Source organism: Condylura cristata, unplaced genomic scaffold (assembly GCF_000260355.1).
Source record: "Condylura cristata isolate star-nosed mole 26May11 unplaced genomic scaffold, ConCri1.0 scaffold00027, whole genome shotgun sequence".
Classification (NCBI taxonomy): Eukaryota; Metazoa; Chordata; class Mammalia; order Eulipotyphla; family Talpidae; genus Condylura; species Condylura cristata.
This window is the reverse complement of record NW_004567128.1, coordinates 10,980,793-11,008,387: the sequence shown is the minus strand read 5'-3', so window position 1 is coordinate 11,008,387 and position 27,595 is coordinate 10,980,793. Positions and strand designations below refer to the sequence as shown.

The window sequence follows — 27,595 nt, the reverse complement described above, 5'->3', positions numbered from 1 at the left end:
TAAAACGAATACTTGGGACCATTAAATGTTGAGGATGCGAGATGTTCTGAAAACTCTTCTTGTAGTTCTGGGAGGCAAGTGAAAGTCTTAATGTAGACAGCAAAGACAGGAAAGGCTAGATGGTACTGGGCTAGGTAGGCATGAGGAAGCCAGAGAGCGTATGACTAAAGGAATTCAATTAAGACATTAAACTACTGAAAGAAATCGTTACTTCTGAGAAAGACTGTTAAGGGGAGACTGTGATGGATTTGTCCCCACCTTAGTATCTGTCTTCAACCTGTCTGGTCCTGTACCTGTCTGACTGCGGTACGGGACCAGCACTCGGCAGGCTTCCTCACCCACAGTGAAAACACAGGTGCACAGGAGCTTCCTGAAGGCCACCTCCTCTTCACACGGCAGGTCACGCTTGGAAGTGGCTGAGGCTTATTGCTGCACATGGAAGACTTAGTAAGATACCATGCACTACCTAGTGTTTACAAGCCAGCTGGGTTCTCTGCCTTTCCATAAAGGACCATTATTGCTACGTTTTTTTTTTTTTTTTCACCACAAGGAAATAATCCTATGGAACTATCCAATCTCCAAGACACTGACTTGGCCTCCAGGGACCCCTTCTCATCACCCTTATTTTGAAGGACATCGGTCTCGGTCTTTCTGTCACCTGATAATCTGAGTTCTATGAAGGATCCTCATAAGGATGGAAGCGAGAGCTGAGATCCTCCTAAACACGAGGGGCTCCCCACGAGCTCAAGCATCACGCGGGGATGAAAGCCAGTCGGGCTCGGAGCCACGAAGCCGCACACGGCGGGCCGACTGCGCGGGTGCCACTGTGTGGCTGGGACGAGGAACACTTTCCAAGTCACAACTTTAAACTGAGACTGGAAGTTGGGCAGAAAAGGAGAAGTCAAAGTAGACAATGCACGTGACCAAGATCCAGTGAAGAGAAACAGCCTTTGGGGCTAGATGAATTGTGGATTTTCACCCAAACTCTCCTGAATTCCAATTACAAGGGGGAATATAATACGGCTCCACATTCCTCTCCCCACACCCGCCACCAGCTCAAACATCCAACAGAAAGTATGAAAATAGGTGAACAATTCTAAACTCCATTAAAATTCATGTAAATGATGAAGCCGTAGGGTATTTTTCAAAACAAACTAGAAAACATTTTCCCCTTTGGAAATCTATTTTACAGGCAGTAAAGTGCATCACACAGGGATTTCTAGTTCCTTAAAAAACTACAAAGGAATTGAGTATGACAAAGGTACAGTATTAGATTAATAAAATTTTAACCTAAGCATAAAAATTGTACTTCCCAGTCTTTACAAACAAAAATGACCAGACAGCAGTTTTTTCACTTAAGATCTTTGCAACAAAACACTTCAGGGAATAATTCCAAGACAACTTTTGGAATGCTTTAATCAACAGAATGGAAATATATGAAAGAATTTCCAAATAAAATCAATGCACCAAAAAAGTAAAATCTAACACAAAAGTACCCAACCTCACAATGAGAATACATTCAGATGGAAGAAAGCCAAGTCTTAGAGAGCGAGGAGAGAGGCAGGAGAGAGGAAGGGCCCTCAAAGGCTTGGTCAGACTGACTCGCTGGGGTCTTCATTTTCCCGGTTCCTCAGGCCTTCATCGGTGGCTTGGGACAAACATGGCATTTAATCACAAAGAGCAACTGCATTAGAGCATGGAAGGCCCTCAGGATCCTGGGAAAATTGGAGACACTCAACTCTATGCTAACAAGGAGGGACGTAAGAGGACACGAGAGTCCTACGAGCCTCTGTATTCTGCGCTGACAGGTGCCAACTAAACCACAATGCACTAAGAGTAGTTGTTACTGTGGTGGAACGTCTGGAGCAGTGACAGGAAATTTCTGTGGAAATGGTCCAGCTGGTATACAGAAAATGCACATTCAAGCATTGAATAACTATGGTGCCACACTCAGAGTTGGTGGAGGACAGGAATCTCTCTGGTTGGCTTTGGAAGACAATCTTGCATCCCAGAGAGAGCCGAAGCATCCGTTCACTACAAAGTTCTATTAGTCTTGATCTTGTCTCTACAAAGGAAATAACAGAAATAGCCATGGTGAGATTATGAGCACATTCTCTATTTTAACCAAGACTTGCTCAAAGCATTGATATAGTGACAATCCACAAATTCTTGCCTTTTCTCTCAGAATTATTCTCTTCCGGTCACTATGGAAAAACAATTACCATTTGATTACTTATAGAGTCTATATTAAAACAATTCTTTACTCTTAGCTAGGAACATTAGAAATGAGGAATGCCTGCTAAGGGGTATAGTTCTGGTTCAAAATTAGGAGTGTTCGAAATAAGGCAGTGGTGAGGTCTCTACCCCTCTGTCTATACTGAAAACCACTTAATTGCACTCTTTGAGAGGGAGACTTTTATGTGTATGTTGTATTTCAATAAAGATGTTATTAAAAATCCAATCAGAGGATTTTCTTAAGAACTTCTCATTCACCTAGTGAATTTACCGTATTACTAAATACTTTTTGCAAGATCACCAATTAACCTATTTGTATAGTTTTACAATTTTAAATGTCAGACTAATCATTTTAGAAATTTAAAAATTATTTTCTGCTAAAATGTATTTGTCTAATACTGTATTAGAAATGAGTATGTATATTTAACTAGTACACAAACCACTGAACTATTTAGAGTTTTTAAATTACCTTTCAGGCCATATTCAGTTAAAGCCATCTTTTTATCGTCCACATGGACTGTATTTACGAAGACTGTTCTGTGCCTCCAAAAACTGCCCCTTTCCGAGCCACAATTTGAACGGACTGGTCACGCTGACGTCCGACAAGCTACGTCCAGACCAAGACGGAATCAAGCGAAATGGGCCCCCACGTTTTAAGTGGGTGCAGCTCCGCCTTGGCCGCGGACGGCTGCACGTGTCTGCACGTGCACACTCCCACACAGGCACAAACCAAACTCCTTAAATGTCATCATTTGAGGTAAGCGAACAGGCCAGCAATATTGTACACAGGCTCATCATAACTCTGCCATGGAATGAAAGAAATACCTTTTATCTAATTCTTCAGAAAGGATCAACGGTACCTGTCATGGTATAAACTGACAAAGCCATATAAGCTTATTTGCATGCAAATGCCTTTACTTGCATTATGTTGAGTCGAAGTAAGGGGAAACATTTGCACTGCAATGTTCACATTGAATCAGAACGATCGATATGAAGTTAAGGTTTTTAAACAAGACGTACATGTGACACAGCTATGGCCGAAAAGGGGGCCTAGAAAGCTCTGACGTGCGCTCCCAACTCCCAGATTAGCCTCTGGCACCCACTGAAAAGCAACAGGCCTCCTCGGGGGGCTCCTGCTTTAGGACGAGGGCATGGAGGTGCAAGATGAGCCTAGAATATCACCTTAGCCCAGGAAACAGGAAGCGTTCAAGGATTAATCAGCTGGACAGTCTTCACTTGGACGTATGAACCACATTTTGCTTTCCTTGACCGTTTTATTTTTCAGTTTCAACTCATAGAATTTCTCTAAACTTTTTTCTAGTTAATCTATGGACAGCAACAAACTAGAAACTGATTTAACCTTTAAACTAAAAGCCATGGTGGGATAAACTGTATCCACTGCTGTGAACCCCACAGAACAGGGCTCCTGGAAGGGCGTGGCTACGCTAGTTACCCCGATTTTGGATCCCTCCTCTCTGGGAGGAAAAGCTGCTCCATTCTTTCTCTAGGGTCACTTTGGCTGGAAGACTCAACTGTCTGACTCTAGGGGGGAAAATCATATACTTTATAATAGGAGGTAAAATAGTAAATTACTGTTTCACTTTGTATTTTGAAGCATCTCTGGGTTCACTGCTGGGATTGCTCCAATCGTCAGCTTCAGGTGTGGTCTTGTAATGGCGCCATGCAGACTTATTAAAAACTGGAAGTCTCTCAAATGATTCACTTGAAAGAGCCTAATGGAAAAACAAAAGTAGGCAAAGTGTCATTTTCCTCACTTGAAATCCTAACTCACATTGTATAAAATATTTGAAATTTTCCCTTGGGGGCAATTTTATGACAATTACATTTTCATAGAGTACCTTACTTTGATGACTAGGATAAAATAAATGCTCTTTTAAAGAAACAAAATCATTCACTCATTCAAAATCAGTGCCGAAGTGCACATGACCAGAACAAAGCACACATTTATACTGCTCGGAGATACTTAGATATGTGTGCTTAGACCAAGCATGATTATTTACTGGGCAACTGTTTTTCCAAAAGGCCCAGAAAGTCAAGGTTCATATACTAGGCTGAAAAGCGTCAACCCATAAGTGATATCAAATATCACATCATTTAGATGCATTGGCATCTAAGATAAAGTGTCCAGCTACTGGTTTAAATTATACACCGATACACTGAGTTATTACTAAGTAGGAGCCAGTGTTACGAACTGATATAAAAAGATCTCCAGAATATATTAGAAGATTAAACAAAAAGACAGAGTGCTGAAATAGCCATTTGTATGGACAAAAATTAACTCCCCCCCCCCATGTTTATCAATGCAGAATTCATTCTTGGAGGAGCCACAAGAAACTGATACCCAGAATCAGCTAAGGGGAAGAAAAACAGGGGGCTCAAGACTAGGGATGGAGGGATGGAGAAGACTTTTAACTTTTTCCTTTTCCAGCAGCAACATGGACGGAGCTAGAAGGAATTACACTCTGTGAAATAAGCCAAAAGGAAAAAGAAAAATATTGGACGGTTTCACTTATAGAAGAAATACAGGGGAACCAAATTAAGGGATCAGGGGGAAACAGTTATAAAAATTAACAAGCAACTACAAATCAGAGCAATTCTGCGGGACAGGCGAAGAGGGATCCAAACAGGAGGGAAGAGCCAAGGGACTGTGCGAGCTGCAGGTGATTCAGTGGTGGGAATTCTGTGGGGACGGCACCTGGGAGGTGCGAAAATGAACAACGATGTGAATATATATATATATATATATATATATATATATAATTTATATTTAAAAGAATAAAATAAAATTGTATAATGTGTGCTTGAATTACTTAAAAATACTCCAAATATTCTAGGGTTTAGAAATGAATAAAAGTCTGACAGCATGAATGACTGAGAAAATCCATGTTACAGAGAACTGTGCTGTTAGATCTGCCTTATGTAATCAGATTACGGCACTGAATTTTTGTGACTTTGGAAAAGCACACTTTTAAAGCAGAAGATGACAAGACTGGCTCTTTTTTTAAGTTTTTGCTTTTCAATGGATATGTACTTTTTAAAAGTCACAAATTAGGGTTATGGTTCTAACATGAATTATCTTAATTTTTACGACTCCATTTTCATTTTGTTATATCTGAGCGCTAAAACTTAGAGGCGGGATATAACATGGTTTTCAAGTAAAACTGAGCTGAATATAAGAGCTAAAACAGCGCCAGTCTGCACTATTAGAGCGGTAATAGGATGTATAACTTTAGAGTAAGACGGCTCTGTATAAGAGAGGTAAAGTGCAGTACCTTCAAATAAATGACAGCATCAGTACCCACTCCTTCCATTGAATACAGTTTTAGATCACCTTGAAAATACCTAGCATACAGACGAGAAATTGGCAGGCCATAACCAAATCCAGCCTATTGAGAAAAGAAAATTAATACAGTGAGACAAGCACAAATGATAGCACATTGGAGATGAGGTCCATTGGAAAGATTAAATTCTTGATTCAGATTTAAATCAAACCATTGGCTCAACCTTCGCAACGGTGTATGTGTTCACCTATGTCAAACAATCTATTTTCATTCACCCTGGAAAAACACTTCTCATATGTTTGGAAAATAATAGAAAGACTCCAATTTTGGATGAAAGCTTTATAAAAAAGAAAGCATTGTAAAGTAAATTTTTAGCATTTTAAAAGCAAACTTCGAAGCAAGTAGAATTTGATCTGGTAACAAAACTCAGCCACATCTTTTCAAAGTTCCATTATGAGATTTCTTTGCTGTGTGAAGTGAAAATTAAATTGAGTAGCACAGGAGTTCAAATCTACCAGCGCCAAGGCTAACAGAGTGATTTTTTGTAGTAAGTAAACACAAGCAGAAAGGTATAGGCGGTATATACATTTTCAGAGCCCTTTCTGTCTCACTCATGCAGATCCAGAGCAGCTCCTGCCTAAGGTTCTGGCACTGTTATAATATTTTGATATATTACAGTCGATATATTTTGAGAGACAAGAAAATAATTCCAGCACCCTCTTATATCTCTGTTATAGAATTCTGTCAGATAAAAAAAAAAGTAGTAATAAAAAAAAAGAATCCTGTCAGGGACAGACTGTGGGAAAACAAACGGTCTTGGACATTGACAAGAACAGTAAGAACAATTGAGAGTGATTTCAGTAACTCTGGGGTAGAGGGGAAGAGGCTGTACCATCCTCTTTGGCCTCTCTGATAAACTCCATTGAAAAGGCTACAGAGGAGCAGGGTGGGAGAAAACTCACAAGGCAGTCACTGCCTGGGCTTTCAGTTCTGAGAGATCAAAGCTGAAACTCACTGTTTAAGCAACTCTGAACAGTTTACCTAACCTCTCCGGGAGTGTTTTCTCACCTGAAAATTAATTAAAACTTACCTCAGTTACTATAAAATATTAAAGGATATAAGTCTTAGCACCATGCCTAAGACACAGTAAAGCTAAATAAACAAAAGTTGTCGTTACAGCTACCAAAGGGTAGGAACTTTACCCTGCTACGTGGACCTCTGCCATTTTCACTTATCCCTCTCTGAGACATCCCCTCAGCGTGGAGCTGAACTCAAAGGTCCACACGTGGCAGAGCCCACCCAGTCACTTAACGCTTAAGGAGTAAGATTATAGCCAGTAGTGAAGACCAGATAGCTGTAATGGTGACTGAAGTCACCAACACAGAGAAAACAGTAGACTTCCTGAAAGAGGGCCAGGAAATCTGTCTCTTCCATTCCAGCAAGGTCCAGAGCCTGCCCTCAGGTCTATTGGGGAAGGGCCAAGCTCGTCCCAGCCTGATAGAATGCAATTAGGAGGAGACAGGTGAACTCAAGAATCCTGTGGACTGTAGAGGATGGGCCTCTGACTCTAATTTGGTAAGGTTCAGGGAGTTTTCCCAGGGTATCAAAGAATCGACAAGAGCTGGCCAGGTGCACATACCCCCCACCCCCCGCCTCAAAAAAGTGATAATGTCAAGGCAGGAGTTGTAACACAGCAAGCTGTCTAGTGAGGAAGTTATGGATAGCGTATGTATCCATGTGCTTCCTTTAAAGCTGAGGACAGTTTAGAAACAAGGAGAAATGCTAGTGGCCAAAGGGGAGGCCATGCGCCACACTGGGAAGCCACAGACGTGGCCAGGACCAGCTGTGTCATTAGCTCAGTGACCTAGGTCAAAGCACTAAATTCATTCATTTCCTCATCTATGACGTAGGAGGTTGGACACAAAATTTTATTAAGGTCTCTTACTTCAGCTGTTCAGGTTCATAAAAACCTGTGACATAACAGCTGTCTTCGGGATGCTATTTTGAGGCCCGAAAAAAGATAATACATATTCCTTTTAAACAAGGAAAGGTTTTGGATGCGGATGTAGGGATCGTTATTTTTCTTCTGACACTCATTTAAGTAGGTATCATAGTTTGGTGAAGGCAATGAAGCCTTACAAAACTGATCTTGCATGAATTTTCTTGAATCCTATATAAATGACTTCCTCTGTTTCCAACATGCTGAGTTAACAAACTCTGTCTCAAATAACTGATGCAAAGTGTTAGAATTTATTCATACAAATAAAATATAATCTTACATGCTTATCAGTCAGGTAGGACTTTAAAATGAAACTTAATGCATACCCTGAACCATTTTGCAGACTGATAGATATGTTGCTGTGTTTAATGACAAAGGGCTCAATTGTTGTTTGTCAATTAGAAACACTCAGCAGGGGAAGAAAGTGTGGCCCCACCAGGCTCTAAATGCTGCCATGGTAACCAGAGGCTTTTCTCACTGCCTTAATAGGGCTGAAGGTTATTTCCAGAGTGAGACAGAAAGGGCTCTGAAAATGCATACGCCGCCTATATGTTTCCTGCTTATGTTATTTAATACCAAAAAAATGCAATGTGTTCATAAATTTAACCTTTTAATTATATAAACAGATTTGATGGGAGAAGTTCAAAGGCCCGGGTGGCTTGGGCTGTGCAGCGTGTGGCGCCAGAGCGCCCAGGGCCAGGCAGTAGCCAACATGCTGTGCGCCTCTGCTCGCCGCTATTTAGCTTCCGCTCCCTCCAAGGGGAATGCAGGCAGTAAATGGCGCGCTGGCAGCTTTAGCCACAGGGAAATGCTTTTTCTCTGTATTTGGGAATGAGGCACTCAGCTCTGAGTGCTTCTTAGACACAAATTAGACAAGAAATCTAAGTCCAAAGGACAGCAGTGCAAAATTCTCCCTCTGAACCAGGCGGGAAACATCCAGCATCAACAAGGCCAGTGCCACATCCTGGGGACAGAGTCAGCTCTGTCCACGTCCTTTGCGAGTAATGGTCACTTGAAGCAGCATTTGAGACACTCACCAGAGGGGCAGCTCTTGTAGGTTCCAGACTAGGTCTCGGAGCAGTGGAATACATGTAGTTAAAAAGACGATCTATTTTCCGAAGTGGGACCCCACCACCCAGGTCACTTATCTGTAATACACAAAACATTAAAGGAAAAGTCACTCTGTACTTAGTGGGAGGCAGAGTCATTAAACAAAGTCCACAGCAGATTACTCTAGAACACATAGGCCTTTGAACTCCCAACGAAATAAGACACCTTTTATGAAAAGTATACCACAGGCCCGGCAGTGCAGCAGGGTCTGACAGGCTTGGCTCTGAGGTCTTGTTTAGTGCCCTGGGAAAAATGGGGTTCTAATGAGGTTGCATGCGATGACTTAAGCCAACAACCCAAAGCAGGACTTACAAGTGTAAGACACTCAACGTCAGTTTCCTTCCCCTCCCTCTGATTCCTCAATGTTTAGACACTTAAAATAACTGAGAATTAGAGGGCACTTCCAAGTCAAGCAGCTACCTTAATGGACAAGTCTTCTTTACCCAGAGTCACCAGGGTTTTAACAGCCGGGTAGCCCTCTTTTCTGTCTTCGTACAGTTCCACTGTCGCTCTCATCGAGTTCTAAAACAACAGGAGGTTTTCTCAGCCCGCAGCTGACTCACAAACCGCAATACAGAAAGAGAAACTAGTACACGATTACTTAGCTACAGCCATTCTTGTGTGGGGCCAATATTAGTTGAATTTATAAGGTTCTTTTCCTTTTTCCCTCTAAAGAAAATTAGCTAAATGTGTGCTCACATTCAGGAACATTTTCCTGCTGCTTGATTTTGGCTGTCATCTAGTTTTAGCTCCATGCTCCACACTAAATATTTCCCTTTCCTTCCTTTTTACATTTTGTTTTGGCTCTGGGGTATTTAAATGATTCAACTTGTAGCCGAAATGAATGTTCTGATCACACATAACGAGGTTGCAGAGGCTCATGGAAGCACTTAAAATCCTATTTAACAGTCTGCATTTACAGAGCACCTTTCCTCGAAAGAAGGCGGAAAACATGAGCAGATTCACACTTCCTAGCAAAACTAATCATTTGGTTGCAATAAAAGAAAGAAGCAGAAGAAATGTCAGTTATAAAGAAATTCTGAAAAAGTCACAGCTGTTGAAAGTTCACAATTGAATGCCCACCTTAACCTTAGAGAGTTTACATCAGTAACATTATAATTTCTGGAAGCAAATCAGCATAACTGATCTTTCAGGTGTTCAATTCAGGGTTTTACACATTAGAAGAAATGAAATTTTAGCCCAAATGCCTTGTGACCTTTTACACTGCTACTGTAAATGCCATAAGCACTGGTTAACAACAGCAACAGCTTAAACTGTAAAAAGTCCAGTCTTTGTGGGGGGGGGCGCGTGGTTGGGGGGTTGGGGGGCCCTTTTTGCTCCAGCAATTCCACATCTTTCCCCTCTGCCTCTAGGGCCCAGTGGACCATGGTGTCAGATCTTCAGAACTGACTCAAGTACGTAAAAGGGTCACAGTGTCCTCAGGGACCTGAACAACACAGAGAATGTTCGAATGTTCAAAAGCATAAATATGTAAAGCATGGTTTATTTTGATCTGGCTATCGCCAATAAAGTCTGCCAGGTTTGGAAACCAAAAAGCATCTCTAATCTTATAACTGAAGGAAAAAAAAAGTATGGATTTTATATAAAATCACTAAAGTACAATTAAGCTTAAAAATCAATATGTACTAATATTCACAAAAAGTATACTGTACACAACAATTTTTCATCTCACAGTGTACAAATTATAAAGCCCACAGGATATCAGAAATAGAATTTTAAAAGTGGTTATGCAAAACCTTTTTCTTATGCTAATCTAATGAATCCATTATGCCCTGAATCAAAGTAATTTAAAATGAAGACTTCATTCCATGTTTTTAAATTCCACTTACCTTGAACAACTCAAATAGCATGTGAAACAGATGTGAGGGCACATAAACTACCTGAATAGGTTTGTCTGGAGCTTTGGCTGAAAACAGAGAGAAAACCGTCAATGAATATGGAACAAAAACTAGAAGAAAGTCAAGAACATTGTTCTTCGCATTGTATTTTCCAGGTACATAAAACAGTACTCAACCAAAGATTAATTTAGGTTTCCGCCTCTAAAGCCAGGTCTGTGCAAAAGTCAAACCAACCTGAGGTAAAATCCAGTCCCTTCACTTACCACTGTCACCTGTATGACCCTGGCCCATCTGGCTCCCCTCCCAGTCAACTTGCGCTGCTCATCATCAGTACTTTTAATTATTAAGTAATATACACAAGCTGTTTAAATGCTTCTTAGAAGAGAGTGGGAGGCCCCTGCTCCTCCCACCTCACCCCCTAGCCAGAACCCAGAGGAAGCCGCTCACAACTACTTGCTTTAGCCTTCTGGCTGATAAGATTTACATTACCTTCTGGAACCCTAATTACCTCTTCTGTACTTTGCCTAGAGGTTCTTTTCTCTTTCTTACTTGCTATGACTATTTTGTAAGAGAAGGCTAAAAGCCTTCAGTGTGGTTAACACCCTAATCAGATTCATGTGTCACTTGCAAGAGAATGTTCTTGGCGTTCTGGTGAAATCTGTCCTCTTTATCTTCCTCCAACTGCTCCGAATCACACTGCCCTTTTTGGGTGCTGAATATCTGGACTGTGTCTTTTTTTAACAGTTGCATATATACTTTCTGGAATCTCTAAGAAAACCTCCTCTTGGATAACCAGACAAGGAACATCTGCTTCCTTGAGATCTTCCAGCTCTGTTCTACTGCATGATAGCCATTCCATTCTTGATGATTTTTTAAAAATTAGCTTTCCCAATGTGCTACATAACCATCACCTGTCAGTTGTTTTTTATTGAAGCTCTAGGTGCTATTTCTTATGTCCCCATTATACCCAGCACCAAGTCAGTCAGTTGGAAAGCATGCGTGGGAGATCCATGTCTCAACCTTTTTTCTCTGATCCCCTTGACTTTAGGCTTGTCTAGGTAGAGAATTCTGGGTCTGAAGTCATTTTCTCTCAGAATTCAGACAGGGGTCAGGTCTCCTGACAATGATAGTGCAACTGACATGTGTAATGCCAGGTCAGCATGCACACTGCTGGTTTTTCCCTGAGGACTGACACACCTTGGTTGTATACTCTTGTTTAAGAATGAATGACTAGATTAATCATTTGTGGTAGCTGGCATTCTTATCCCCCAGGGGCTTGCCCCTCAAATGGGAAGGCTAACTTTGGAGTTCTGTATTTTTTCATCTGGCTTTAAGATGACTGGACAGTAAGCTGACCTCTGATCAGAAGGTCTTGAAGACAGTACTCTGGGTTTTTATTTTTGCCCCACAGGAAATACTCAAGGCAGACAGGGCACAGCCAGAGGCAAGCTGCACTGATCACCAGTTGAGCCTCTCCCTCGGGACTTCCCATTCCTGCCCTTCACATCTCCTGGCTCTGCTCCCGGGGCCCTCCAGGATAACCTCTGGTAAATCCAGAGCCACTTCTCAGCTTCCTCCTTTGTGGCTTCTGCTGTCCCATCAATCAGTGCTTTCACCTGGTTATTTCCTGGCATGAGGTGGGGGTAGTGGTGCCCGGATGAAAGCCCTAGTCTCCTTGCTATTTTGTTTGGTGTCCCTTTACTGTCACTTTAACAGCAACACAGCACCAGGGGCAAGTTGAATGCTTAGTTTATCTTGTACTGTAAGGTATGATTAGTTATATAAACAGTCCTTTGAATTCAACTGAAAAGTGAAAAACTTCCAATCTCAGGGAAACTAAAATACCTTTGATGGTTCTGTTTTGTTTTTTCAGGTCAACCAACATTTCTAGGAGTCATCTGAAGATTAACTGTATTTTTCTTGGTACACATTAGAGTTTAGGTTTCTTTCTTTCCTTTTCAAACCATGTTAACTATTCTAGTCTGCACCTTTTCTCTAGTCCTGGGTCCAGCGGCATTTATGTAGTGGACCCTTAATAGATGTTGTCAAGCTAAGGGTATATTTTAAAAGTTGATGGAAAAAACTGTCCAGGATTTTCAGTCTCAAGATTCAAGTATTAATAAAGTCTCTACTTTGCTTAGCCATTATGCCAAACACCATTAGCTAAAAACACTTAAAAAATACCTACAGGACTCTACATAGGCTATAAAGAATTTTATTTTCCAATAGATGTCCTATAAAATTGAAAAAATGCAAAGGCTGAGCAGAAAAAAAAAAACACCACACATTTAAGAGAAAAGGCAGCACTTCCAGATGGTTAATCAACTTTCAAAGTCGTGGAATAAAGCTATCACTGACAGGAACATAGTGTGAGTCAAAGTCACCCAGGAATCAAGTCCTGACTGGCATTTATAGTAAGTATGTTAGGTACTAACCCACCTGGGCCTTGGTGCTATATTTCTGAAACTGACAAAGTACACATCTCATTGTGCGCTGATGTAAGGATTAAGTGAGATAATGGTGACAAACTAATTTACAGAGTCTGCCACACAGTAAGCAGTCAATAAATGTTGGCTATTATCATGACAAAAAAATTAGCTTCCACAGTGGGAATAGAGCTACCAGTGATGGGATTTGGATGTGATAAGGAGCCACTTAACTGAAAATATCCAAAGGTATCCAATATGGGGAAATGAGAGGTCAAGGGCCCTCGAGTCGATACATACCCTTTCCAGAACTGTCTTTTAACACAATACACAGTATGAACTGAAACCTTTGTTTCCCACCAAACCCAAAGCTACGAGCCACTCTCTTATCCTGAAAAGACTAATGCGGAAATAGAGAAGAAACACAAATGAGACTGGTAAACACAGTATCCCCTGTGCAGTCCTATTTACTGCTTTCTCTGAGGTTGACATTGGGAAAGGGGAGGAAAGCCAAAAACTTAGAAAAAAAAGATGAAATGTCAAACTAAGAGAACTTAAATTCTCAAGTAGCTACACACGTCGCTTTAGCTGAACGGCAGCATCACCCGCTGACATGCGCGCAGAGAGCAGCACCACTGCTGACATTAAAGGCCCCACTGGGTAATGGCAGCATTCTGAACCCTGCTAGTTCATACAGGTCCTGACTAGGAATCCCTGTGAATCTGGACTGAGACTTACCCCCAGAGAACAGAGAGCACCATCGGGCGGTGGGAGGCAAGGGCTCGCTCATTGCAAAGCAACCACATCTACTTAAGGTGCTCAACTCCAACCTCCAGCCTGCATCTCTAGCACGGAGCTTGTTAAGAGCTAAAGTGCTGTCCTTAGCATGCTCGCAAAGAGCTTTGACATTCAAGAAACTGCAAACATAAATCTGAACACATTACCCGAAACAACAGGGAACTAGATAGAGGCAACTTGTAATCCGGGTATTCACTTATCTTAGTGATGGGAAAGGGGCTTCACAGGTCACACATGAGACAGTGCCCAAAACAGCCATAAAGCTCCTCTCCTGGCAGGGGCACTGCCCAGCGGACCAGCATGGCAGGGAAGGAACGTGCCAACACAGCCGGCAGCCAGGCATCAGCAAGAACAGGCTGGCTGCTCTGGCTTTCAAGGGTCACTGGCTACCGTCTGCAAAAGTTCATGTCTGACCCATACAAATCTGGACAAGGAGGTCAGGCCAGTAGGAAGAAACAGAATGTGTGGATACTCGTAATGAAATACCGAGGCAAAGTCCCCACAGTTCTGGCCATGCATCCATCGAAACAGAGGTGTGACTTTATCAGAGAAACCACAGACCCCGAGCGCAACTCTGACTTCAGATCTTCTAGCCGGATGCAGTGGGGTAAAAGCCCCACAACGGCAGCTTGAATGTTCTGCAGGTTTTAATCTTGTTATAAGAGAAACACATTTCGGGTATATTTTTGAGAGGAAATGTGGTTTGAAATCAATTTCAAATGCCCATACTCGGAGACTCAGTTGTTCCATTCTAGGAATCCACCCAACAAATAATTCCACACATTCATGAACTTCCCTCTCTCAAACCTCTTCATTGCTCATTACACAGAATATGGGAAAATTAGAAGTCCTAAATGGCCACCCACTAGGAGCTGATTAGGAATTATGGTGACCTACACTACAGTGATCTCAAATGACATTCATACAGGCAAAGACCATAAAGATGGAGTACAACACACACATTATAGAACATGTTAAAAAAAAAAATGAAGCTCTTACAGGACTGCGGGTAGTGAGGACGTTCACATTTTAGTCTACCTTTCTGCACTGTTTGTGCTTTAACAATGAGCAATTCTCTTCTGCCATTTAAAAATAAAAAGAGGGCCCTCCCTGGTGGCGCAGCGGGTTAAAGCACAGCATTAAGAAGCTTAAGCCACTTCCGCATGAGTTCGATCCCCGCCTGCCCCGGAGGTGACCACATGGCGCGGTCTCCTGACCCGCCCGCTGCTCCCCTTAGCAGTGTACTTCGTCGATCTGCCTGTTCTGCTCCCCGCTCTGTCTCTGGTGAAGCCTCTCACCGCCCCTGAGCCTCTGGCCTGTACCCCAGTTCTGTATGCACAAATAAATAAATCTTTTTTAAAAATAAAATAAAATAAAATAAAAAGATAAAATATCTGATTAACGAACAGCCCTACTACAGAGCTGTTGTTTGTAGCCAGGTGATCTAAAATCCTTCAAAATATTTACCAAAGAACTTGCATAAACTTTTATAGCCTGTGTTTAGGATTAAAAAAAAACAAACCTCAGCTTTTCCCCACATTAAAATATTCTTTGAAAGCAGTAGTTTGAATGGCTGCATAGTATTCTATGTCATGAGTGCACAACAGTTTATTAACTGACACTCCAACGTAGAAATCCTGGGTTGTTTTCTAATTTTTCTATGTAGAAAACCACTATGATCATCACTCTTACACACCTGATCCCATCTCTGTTTTCTTATATAAAAATTTTCTGAAGTCTAATTTACTGGACCAAAGGATATGACCTAGGATTAATTTAATTTTACTGGGCCTTAGTGTTTTCTGAGGAAGACTAGACCAATATAAACCTACACCAGATGTATAAACGAAAAAAAAATGCGTAAGTGCTGGGGAGAGAGTATTTTCCGGGCACCAAGTCAGAGCACTAAAATGTTTTAAGTATTGCCAATTATAAAAGAGAAAAATGGCGTTCTCTGTGTTTCTGTCTGTACCTCTTTGACTAGCGGAGTTAAACATGTAGTCCTGTGATTGTTGCCATTCGCATGTGTTATTTTGAGAACAAATGCCTATTTATAAAATTAAATTGAATTATAAAGATACACACTGTGCCTTTTCTACCTTGGTTAATTCTGTGCCAAGAACTCTGAGTTCTAGCAGATTATACATTCCTATACAAAAGCTTCTTATACCAATGTACCTAGTTGATCAAAGATACAGACCAAGTTTCAAAAAAAGAGACAAAAGATGAAAAAGCAGCACAATATTAGGATTTCACTGAAATATAGCTCAGATATAATCAGCGCTCTAGTCAGATTCTTTGTATTTAAGGTTAAAATAATTTTTCTTTTACCATTGAATTCTTCAACTTCCAGTTCTGGAGCTACCAGGTAATACTGTTCACACAGCATCTTAGCAGTTTCATATGCATCTGCAGAGAAAGAGAAGGGGTTAGCTGCAGCACAGACAGACAGACAGACAGATCTGACAGACTAAACCAGCAAGGACAATTTCTAACTTGATGGATTTCAGATGAATCAAGCACTGCCTTAAAAAAAAAAAAAAACCACCTTTCATGATTATGACAGAATTTCTATCTCTGTCCTTTTTATTAAAATGTTAATGATTTTAAATTTGCAGTAATGGCAGTATGGCTGGCAGACATTTACTTTTAAAAGTTCCCAAATACTTGCATATAACTTACTATATGTCCATCTACTTACAAGGTCAATAAATATCCCCTGGCTTGATAAATTTTAAATCTGTGGATAATGTACTTTCAAAAATCCCCAACTTTTTGAGGTATAATCATCATGCCGTACAATTCGCCCATTTAAAGTGTACATACAATTCAGTAGTTTTTAGTATAACTGCAGAGTTGTGCATCCACCATGACAGTCAGCTTTGCATTCTCACCACCCCGAAAAGAAACCCCGTAACCATTAGCGCCCACAGGCAACCATGGGCCTACTTTATCTCTGTAGATGTGCTATTCAGGACATTTCACATAAATGGAATTGTACAAAATGTGCTCTTCTGTGTCTGGCTTCCCTCACTTAGCATCATGCTCTCCAGGGTCCTCCAAGTGGTGGCCTGTCTCATCAGCACTTTAGTCCTTTTTATTGTTGAGTAATATTTCATCGCACAGACAGACCAGATTTTGTTTGTCCATTCATCAGATGACAGACATTTAGACTATTTTCACTTTTGAGCTATGATGAAAAATGCTGCTTTGAACATTTGAATCCAAGTTTTTATGTGAACATATGTTTTTATTTCTTGACTATATAGCTAAAACTAGAAAACTACTCGATCATATGGTAACGCTATGTTTAAACCTGTGAGCAAGAGAATTTTCTAAAGTAAGGAGATTTTTTTTTGTTTCATTCTTATAAGAGCAGATTATCAAATTACATTAAAATGTTCATGGCCACACTTGCAACTGGATCTCAACTGGATGTCAGCTATTTGGAGATCTCATACTTCTGCTCCTTACATCTACACTGGCCTAGAATAGAGCGTTAAGATTCAAAGGCAAGAGAAAGAGAGAAGGAAGGAGAATAGTTGCAGAATTTAAATGTATTAAAATTGGACAATGTCAACTTAAAATAGTAAGAAATTAAGATTAGAGCATGTTCAAACTACAGATTTTGGTTTGTTTACCTCATGTTGCCATATCTAAAATTGAAATTTTATATAATGTTCAAATCTAGAATAAAAAAATCTTATTATCTCACTAAAATTTCAGAATTAAATCACTTTAAAGAACCACAAATAGAACCTTAGAATAACTGTGACAGATGAAATAATGAAGGCAACCAAAGGAAATAAAAAGAAATCAGCACGAATACAAACATTACAAGTAGGCACTATGGTGATGGGAATGCCTGATGAGGGACTCCCAAGATTACCTCAATTAAAAATAAATAAAAGTTTTTAAAATTAAACAAAAAAAATTTAAAGGACTGAAATTTAAACCCTTCCCCTCCCAAAATTAAAATTTAGAATTGTATTAAAATTATATTTTTTTCCTAGGGTGTACTTTAAAGTACTTTTACAAAGAGACGTGAAGGCGTAGATTTTTTGCTTTGGCGACACCACGAAACAATACTACATCTCCACCTAGTGACGTGACAGCACAAGCCGCCCAGCAGCTGCCCAGGCCTCTTTACCTAAACCAACAAATACTGAACCGGAAGTGATGCTTCATTATCTGTCCAAAGCCAACATGTCGTGATGAGAGTATGGAGCTCCCTTAATGATGTCCAAACCCAGCTCTTCCATTCACCGTCATAAAGCACACGAGCGCCCCCACTAACTACGCTAGCGGCCCGTGGCTCAGCCTGCTCAGAGAGACCAGAGACACACACGCTGGTCTCTGCCGCTGGCACCTGACAGGGACTCCTAAGACCCTTGTAATAACTAAGTGTAACAGCCCTCGGGCTTCTGCTATTCGAATACCTGCCTTTGACCCCACTCCTGACACGGGGCTCCTAAATTCCTTGCAAGTCCCTAACTGAAAAGGGCACTAGGAGAATCTTTTGTTCTTTTGAGGAGACTCCAGATGGGCTCCTGGATGGGGGCTGGTCCCCAGAAAGACCCCCATGATGAGAAGCTTGGAAATTTCAGCTTCATCTCCAGAGAAGGGAAAAGGGCTGGAAATGGGGCTGATGACTGACAGCTCCTATGTGAAGAAGCCTCCATGAAACCCTGGAAGTATGGGGTTCAAAGAGCTTCCAGGATGGTAACCACATCAGTAGTGGGAAGGAGACACACCCCAACTCTGGCACTCAGGACCTTCCCAGACCTCACTCCAGATTTCTCTATCTGGCTGTTCGTCTGCACCCTTCATCATATCCTTTCATAAACTGTCCAACGTGTTTTTCTGACTCCTAAGAGCCGCTTTAGCAAATTCACTGAACCCAAGGAGGAGGCTGTTCGTTCCAACCTCTGACCCCTAGTGGTGGGGCAGAAGCACAAGTGATGGCAACTGGGGCTTGTGAGTGGCAGCTGACATCCGCATGTGCTGGCAGAGGCAGCCTGGTGGGAGTGAGTGCTTAACCTGTGGGATCAGATGCTACCTCCAGGAAGATAACGTCAGAATTGAATTAAATTGTAAGACAGAGAGAACTCCTTGGGGTGGGAACATGCCTGCCGTGACTCCAGTAACAGGCACCTTGATACACAATGCCCCGGACGCAACACTCACTTACTAAATGAACCGTCCTTGTGCCCAAGAAAGCGCTCTAGGTGCAGTCAGCTATACTGCTGAGGGATGTTTGTTTTGTTTAAACTGGGAACTAGAGGCCTGCCATGGTCCCCAAACCTGGCTATGTGTAGAATTCAATTCTAAGTTAAAAAACAAAACATGACTGGAGATTACACAGCAGCTCTGTGGGGAGGCCTAGGAAGCAGTTTATTTTTAAACTTAGCTTCTGAAGAGAAGCTAGGTTTAGAGGCCACTAGCCCAGAAAGCCATGCTAATTCTGTGAGTGTCTCTCCCAGGATACGAGTGAGCAGAGAATTTTGGGGTGTACACTGCAAACATACTCAAACAGGTGCCTCTTTTTCAGTAAAGTAACAAAAATGAAAGGCTTTAAAATATCACCAATATGGCCCTCCCTGGTGGCGCAGCGGGTTAAAGCACAGCACTGAGAATCTAAAGTCGCTTCCACATGAGTTCGATTCCCGCCTGCCCCGGAGGTGACCACATGGTGTGGCAGACTTCTCCTGACCCACCCGCTGCTCCCCTCAGCAGTGTACTTCCTCGATCTGCCTGTTCTGCTCCCCACTCTGTCTCTGGTGAAGCCTCTCACCGCCCTGAGCCTCTGGCCTGTACCCCAGTTCTGTATGCATAAATAAATAAATCTAAAAAAAAAAAAAAAAAATCACCAATATAACAAAGTTCAATAATTAGCTTAAAAATTCATCTCCTCACGGGTCTATGGTGGTGGCACAGGGGTGATTTGGTGATGGGAAACCTGTGGGGATTACAATTGAGATGAAAAAAAAAATGTGCAAAATGATGTAAAAATAAACTTTTTAATAAAAAAAAATTCATCTCCTTATATAGAGAGCAAAATGCAAGTTCTACTTATACTAAATTTTCTAATAAGACTATTTTATATTTAGGCACCAAAACTTTAAAATATGTTCTTGGGGCCCTCCCTGGTGGCACAACAGGTTAAAGCACAGCACTATGAAACTACTGCAGCCACTGCAGAATGAGTTCGATCCCTGGCCAGGGAGCTGACCCACATGGCACAGCAGACCTCTCCTGTCTCACCCGCTGCTCCCCTCAGCAGTGTACTTCAGTGCATCTGCCTGTTCTGCTCCCCACTCTGTCTCTGGTGAATCCTCTCACCCCTGCACCTCCAGCCTGTACCCCAGTTCTATATGCATAAACAAATCTTTAAAATATATATCTATATTGCTGAAATTACTTTTATCTGCAAGATATCTGAATCACTACCACCAATCTTGGAAAGGAAATATTAAGAAACAGTTATTACTGCCACTGAATATAAGTAATTGTCATTTTTAAAAATCTCTTCTCAAGGGATACAAGGTATTAACTAACAAAATTGAAAGTACAAGCCCAGCCATAAAGAGTAGGGTGGACAGTCACACAGCCCCTAGCTTAACAGATCCAAACTGGCCAGGAGTCAGTCAAACACACACACACACACACACACACAAGAAAATTTAGTAGATTATGGAGGTTTCTAAATTCAGTTTTTTTTTTTTTAAGATTTATTTATGGGGTGATTTGGTGATGGGAAACCCGTGGGGATTACAATTGAGATGGAAAAAAAAATGTGCAAAATGATGTAAAAATAAACTTTTTAATAAAAAAAAAAGATTTATTTATGTATGCATATAGAACTGGTGTACAGGCCAGAGGTACGTGGGTGAGAGGATTCACCAGAGACGGAGCAGGGAGCAGACAGGCAGACTGACAAATTACACTGCTAAAGCGTCTGTGGCTAGCTTGCAGTGCTGAGACCTAACCTGTTGCACCACAAGGGAGGGCCTGAATTCAATTTTTTAAAAGACTTATTTATGCATACAAGAAATGGGGTGTACGGGGTATAGGTGTGAGAGGATTCACCAAAGTCAGAGTGGGGAGCAGAACAGGTATACCTACTGCAATACACTGCTGAGGGGAGCAGGGGGCGAGACAGGAGAGGTCTGGTGTGCCATGTGGATCAACTCCCTGGCTGGGGATCGAACTCAGACCTCAGTGGCTGGCGATAGCTTGACAGTGCTGAAACTTAAACTCCTGGGCCACCAGGGAAGCCGTGAATTGTTTTGTTTTGTTTTTTACTTACTAGATTTCTGCTTTATTAGATAAGAGTACAATTGAGAGACAGTCAAATGGGAGAGGTATTTAAGGCAAGATGTGTTGGAAAGAGTGCAAGGCTCCCATGTCTTCTCTGGGCACACCGCTCTCCCCGAATCTCCACATGCTGACAACTTGGAAGTTCTTCAGATTCCACTAGTGTAAGTTTTTATGGAGATGTCATTGTATTATAGGCAGGACTGATTAAATAAATCAGTGAATTTGGGTTTTTTTTTTCATTGATTTTGTTTTTTAAAGAAGACATTCCTACTAACAATTCACAATGGAACTCTGCTAAAAATTACTAGTCTCTAGAGCAAATATATGCATCATTTGGTTACAAATATTTTATAAAAGCATGGACTAAGATGAACTGGAGTGAGTATCAAAAAAACAAAAATGAAGGCACCGTGCTCCCTAACTTTGAGACTGGAAGGTTCAAGTTGAAGAAACCGCGTCTATAATCAAGCAAATGTAAAGGGCCACAACAGAGTGCAAATCATGATCAAAGCTTCTCAGAAACCCTTTAAGTTGCCAAGTGTTCTGCTAAGGAATGCCTACCGTCATCCTGCTGTCCAAAAGCCAATCCAAGGGGAAAACCCCGGGTTTTCTTCGTAAGCACTAGGGCCTTGTGAGCCTCCGCGCCACAGTCAACTGGAGAAGAGCAGGGAGGAGGAGCCACTGCAAGGGCCACCAGTCTTCAGGCTGCCAGAACCCTAAAGCTTGTGGCCACGGGCAAAAAGATGGGCTGCCCCAATTATGTCAGGTTTGGGGGTACAACTGAGACGGTGAGGTAGGCCGCGGCCAAAGGACACGGCAGGACGTCCGATCCTGAAGGCCTGGCGTGCCCACTACCGCCCCAACCCACCACCTGAAACAAGCTCACCGGTCGACAGACTGAGAGCAAGGTGCCGGCCACGCCTTGCAAGGACGCACAGAAGCAGCCCTGCCTTCTGCTGCCCAGCTCCACTTTTTCTAGCTCTAGCTACGAAGGGCTTCCTGCCTGGGATTGCTAGGGAACTTACTAGATTCTTTGAAAAAAGCTATTGCTTGAGCTAGCGTGAGTGGGTCTTCGTTACGTGCAACCTGTACTGCCCAAAGTGGGAGCCCAAGACATTATTCCTGAGGCAGAATGACACGCTCTAGGGGACACTTGTACCCTGAGCAGTAACAGCACACAGGAGCAACGCAGACGGGCGAGCAGCTGTGGGCGCCGACCTTTCTCCCAAGTATTTAAGTTTGCACCTTTCAAATTATCTTACCACAGGTTTTGCATTTTATTTCCTGGTTTCTTACAAAGAAAGGAAGAAAAAGGGTTACAATAGAAAGCACCTCCCCGGGCATAATAGGAACTTCTTTACAACAAGAATTCTGGCATTCTCTACCACGAGTCTATAATTTGAGCTGTGTAAAGGTAGATATTAATGTGCTAAATAAGCAGCAAGGAGGCATGCTGCAGTGTTCGTTCGACACGGTCAATTAATGTTATGCAGCACACACCCCACTTTCACAAATTTATACCACTGTCTAGTCAAAATTAAAAATATTGTCTCTTCCCTTCTCCATAAAAGTTTTCTGTAGCCTGTCTTAAGAGATCTGAGTACGGAGTCACTGGTACTTAAAGCCTCCCAAGACTATACGCAGTGAACACGGAGGCACATGCACAGGAGCGCACGCGTGCACTCGCAAGCACGCGCACACACACAGGAGTCATTGGGGCTGGACATACCTGACGACACCTAAGCCATTGTAGGCTCTTCAGAGCTGAGGAAATTGGCAGAACTATCATTAAAACCCAAAGTCCCCTACCCCTTTAAGCCAGCTTCTCAAAACAAAAGGAAGGGAAGATGATTCGTGATAGAGACCCCAAGTTAGAAGCTTAACAGAGAAATCGAGAGGATACATAGGCAAGTCCAAAAGTCAGTGGAAAATACCAACTACTCTTAAAAAAAGAAGGGGGTGTTAAGACTTCCCTAAGACCTGCAGGAAACAGACACACCGCTCTTCCTTTCCTTCACAGCTCTTGGGAGGACTGGGAAGAAGAGCAGGGAGGCCTGGGCCCTTTGAGACCTTCTGACTTTGCTCCTGTCGCACTTGGGGTGTAGATATAAGCGCCATCTGGCACGAAGATTTCCAGGCCTTTTGACCTTTGATGTGCTCTGCCTTGTGCGTTTTCTCTCAGTCTTATATTAGAAAAAACTTCTGCTTTGGTATCCTGACACTCAGAGAATTAAGAGGATATGAACTAGAAAGATCCCTGTTAACATGCCCTCTTGCCTGTACAGAAAAGAGGCCTTCAGGTTCCCTGCTTGGATGCATAGCTCCTCTTGCCATGATAAAAAAAAAAAAGTGACCGACTCATGGCCAATGCTCCATTGAAGAATAAAGATGGATACTCTGGGCTGGAAAAACCACCAGTCTAAGTAAGTGTAGTCCCCTAGACTCCAATAGCAACGGTTGCTCTGCTTGACGTGCGCTTGAGAGCTCTACCAAGGAGCCAAGACCCTCTTCCACTGCCTACCCATGCAATACACAGTTCAGAGAAGGTGAAGAGCAACAAAGATCCTTGATGAAGACCGGGGAGAGCTGCAGTGCTGAATACAGGTCAGGCGTGTTTGTGGGGGAGGGACAGGCCCACAGTAGGAGACACAATCTGGGGAAGGGACGGTTTGGGGACGTGAGGCAGCACAGGGTGCCCACTATACAGAAGAAAACTAGAGGTCTGGGAACTGTGCATCACTGCCAACTGGGGAGGCTTCCTACATGCAAAGTGCTGGGCTCTAGGAGCTTAGCGCTCTAGGGCTTCCTGCTACCCTAAGGCTACTGGAACAGTGAGCACTGGAAGAGAGCCAGGTGTTTAAGGAGTCCGTGAAGCTCACCGGCCATGCTGATCTAAAACTCGGTGTGCACATCAGAAAGATGGTGAAATTTTATAAACTTATGAATTCAGCCTAATTTTGTAACAAGGATTTGCCTTCTCTGAAACTTTCAGATAACTAACAATCAAAATTTAGAATCTTAAGATAACAAACACTGATGGTTTCAGAGAGAAAGACAGGCAAAATAGTAATTACTGAAGTCAGGATTCCTGTTTTGAGTATTCTTCAGATGCTTCTTTTCCGAAACTTTCACATCCTATTTGGATCAAGTGGCTTGGCCCAGAGGGGCCTGATGAATCAGAAAACAACTTAGCGACATCACCTGCTAGCCAAGTTGCCTCGATGAAACCATACTCCAGTTGGCAGTGGTGTGGGGTGTGGTGTTCTTACCTTTCACAACATCGGCCACGCTGCAGGTGGGATCAATACTCCCGATGTGTTTAGGATGAGCAGGATTAGTGTCACCGCCAAAGAGAAGTGCTAAACAAAAAAGAGAAGGGAGAAGATTAAAACAATGCAGGCTGAGAGGGCCAAGCAGAGAAACATGGGAGTTTTATAGTTTTGAAAGGATTCTTGAATTTCTAAGAATCATTTTTTGCAGTGACTTAAAGCAACAGAATCCACACAATTGACAGGCGATCAATTTTCTCGGACAGGGGCAAGGGAAGGACATGCTTTAAGACCTGCCGCTTGCAGTCAGTGCGCCCGGAAGCAGTGACACATGCCAGGAGTCCAACCCTTGCTCGAACCCAATGTGACTGCGATGGAAACACTTGCATTTGTCCTCAGCCAAGCTGGCCTACCTCTGTGGTACTGCTCGCTACTCCAGGCAGTGAGCCCAGTGTTCACCTAATATGTCAAAAATGCACTCTGAACCGCAAGGCCAGGTTTGCCGAGGGTCTTAACACTGCAAATGCCTCTGTGGTGGAGATTATTTGTTTATGTTGAATACACAAACAATACTGTCAAGTATTTGTAAAAATGCATTCAAATACTTACACACACAGGTTTTACTTCAACATTTGGCCAACATTTACTTCTGAATGAAAGCCAAAAGGAACCCCAAAGAAAAAAAGTAATCTAGTCCAAATGTTTATATTTGTGTATCTGTTTCTAAATCAAACAAAAACTGGGAATAACTAAGACGACAAGGGGAGAATGATTAAGTAAAGTAGGGCAGATTTTAATTAAGAAAAATGAAAAAGAAAGGCGTTAGACCAATATATAAAGTTCTAAATGATTAAGTGAAGCAAAGAGGTATACAAGTTTAATTGAATATATAACTTTTAAACTGGTAAGATTCGTCTACAAAAAAGGTGAACTAGAAGTCCACTGTGCCAGCCTCACAGTGCTGAGACCCAACCCCTAGCACCACCTAGGAAAAAGTGAACTAGAAAAGAACATTTCTACGGGCAAAAATGCAGGACAGTAAAGTTAAACATGAAGTAACAGAGAAACACTGGGAGAAGTCACCCTGGTCGCCTCCTCAAAGCCGCCCCAGCAAACCGTAACTTACTGTGCTGGTTAATAAGCATGCGGAAAGAGATGCGGTTGGTGTAGAAGCGATCCAGGAAATACTGGATGTTACTGCTGATGAATGGGTCAAACCCGAATTTCTCCTTGTATTCAATCACTCCTTGAGCCATGGTGGGGACCACATCATTGTGTCTATTTCTGACTTTAATCAGAACTTGGAGAAAGCTGTACGGGAGGGAAACAGAAAGTTAGCCGTCTATCTCATGGGCGGAAGGCATACATCATTATCACTACAGGCTGTGAGGAAGTAATCAAGAAGTGTCAGCCAAGTTTTTGCTGGAAACTTTGTACAGAAACTTTCTGCAGAGATACAAAAAGTAAAAGGCTCTAGAAAGGTAAAAATGCTCAAAGACCTTTTAAAAATCCATTGACTTTCTGTATAAGTGATTACACAATCAGGTTCTATAAATGTTGGCTGAATAAATTGCAGAACATATTACTACTTCTTCTGATAACATGAGGACAATCCAAAAATATCTCCAAGGTTTATTATGCAAACTCAAAGCAGTAACTTCCATGAATAAATACCACCAATCTTTTCGACTAAAACTGTAAAATAAATTTCTCACAGCAATAAAATGCAGTGATGGAATATAGATAAGACAAAGGCAATGAAAACAAATCTGGTCCAATATTCTGGTACATTATTATAAACATGTGGAGAGAAAAACATATCAAGAATAGAACCTTAGAACAGAAAGAGCAATGGAACCATATAAAAGCTTGGAACCACGCCCACGATGAGTGAATGCATGTGGACAAAAACTCAGCAGATCGGTAAAGTGGAACGGCAAGCTACCAGAGAAACACACTAGCTAGGACAGCTGGCTAACAATTTAAGTTACAGCCTGATTTCAAGACCAAACTAAGAAATGGGTAAAAGAATGAAACCACAGAGGGGGACAAATCATGTGCCAACTACATAACGTTGGGGTAGGGAAAGTGGTTCTGAGCTTAATACCAAAGGCAGACTCCAGGAAGAAGCAATTATGTGACTATGGAAAACTGCAGCATTTCTGTCAGGACAAACATTATAAAGTACAAAAAAAAAAGTGAAAATGGAAAAATGCATTTGCAACAGTTCTACTTTTAGTAAACGAAAAGATAAACATCCTAACAGAAAAACTAGGCAAGGGGCCTGGTATCAACAGGAAATTTACCACAAAGGAAATGAAAACGCCAATAATTTCACCTTGGTAAATAATTTAAAAAGCAAATTAATACAATGCAATACTATCCTCCACTTATAAAACTGCAAAGAATTAAGTGTCAGCCAGCTCCATTAACAAAACAGCAAGCTGTATACAAAACAGGTTAGAATTTTTTCCCTTCATATTTTCATTTACAATGAAACTTGAGCTAGCCGCTCATGGTTCAAACCAGTTCGAGCAGTAAAGAATGACATGGCAAAGAAAACGGGAAACGTGATGGACAGCGCCAGCTCTGCTCACTGATGTCACTATCCCATCTCGGACAAATCGCCACCCTTCTGTAACCTCAGTTCCTTATTTGTGAATCGAGAGGGCAGGTGAAATGCCTGGAGCTAAGACCACACTCTAGAACACAGTCTTCTCTAGTTCTTTTTATGGAACACCTATCTGGCAGGTGGGCTAGGCTGCTTTGTAGAAATTCCTCAGCACAACAGGCCTGCAGTATGTATTCAGTGTGTTAGTGAAACAGGAAAATGTACAGAGGGGGTGTTTAGTTTCTCTTGGGGGTGGGAGAAGCCACACACAGAGCTAGAGTCAGTGATGTCTGATTAAATGAAAATGAAACCAGAAATATTTTTCATCGGCATGAGATTTAGGGGTTTTGTGCATTTAAGAGCAACAATAGTATTCAGATTACTTGCTGAATAACTGTTATTCTCTTGCACTTCTCCAGAATAAAACCATTGTACCTTTTCTGAGCTCAAAAGCAGGATCAGTGAAAACAATTTTCATGAAGGATTTAGACAGTCATCCATGTGCACAGGCTACTGCATTCTTAAAACTGCCACTAGGTGGAACATTTACTGCGATGTTTACAGGGAGCGCCCTGTTCACCTTGAGTAAAGGTCTGCAGTTACTGATCACGAGTATCGTCTGAAGTGTCACTATTCCTTCCGCACTATGCTAAATTCTTTTTTTTT

At 41.9% G+C, this 27,595-nt stretch overlaps 1 protein-coding gene across 2 annotated transcripts in view; it reads right to left on the bottom strand.

Annotated features, from left to right (window-relative positions):
- Positions 1 to 1,164: 1,164 nt before the first annotated feature.
- The window catches only part of PDK3 (pyruvate dehydrogenase kinase, isozyme 3), a 30,921-nt gene continuing 4,490 nt past the window's right edge, over positions 1,165 to 27,595 (bottom strand). The window contains exons 3-11 of one of the 2 annotated variants that reach the window (XM_004689923.2): positions 25,445 to 25,629; positions 24,319 to 24,408; positions 16,061 to 16,138; positions 10,497 to 10,573; positions 9,067 to 9,168; positions 8,574 to 8,684; positions 5,529 to 5,642; positions 3,829 to 3,968; positions 1,165 to 2,065 (exon numbers count right to left, since the gene is read on the bottom strand). In XM_004689923.2, coding sequence (XP_004689980.1) covers positions 2,035 to 2,065; positions 3,829 to 3,968; positions 5,529 to 5,642; positions 8,574 to 8,684; positions 9,067 to 9,168; positions 10,497 to 10,573; positions 16,061 to 16,138; positions 24,319 to 24,408; positions 25,445 to 25,629 — 928 coding nt within the window. In that variant the 3' untranslated portion in view covers positions 1,165 to 2,034. The remainder of the gene's footprint in view (positions 2,066 to 3,828; positions 3,969 to 5,528; positions 5,643 to 8,573; positions 8,685 to 9,066; positions 9,169 to 10,496; positions 10,574 to 16,060; positions 16,139 to 24,318; positions 24,409 to 25,444; positions 25,630 to 27,595) is intronic. The other variant, XM_012730340.1, reaches the window with a different exon arrangement.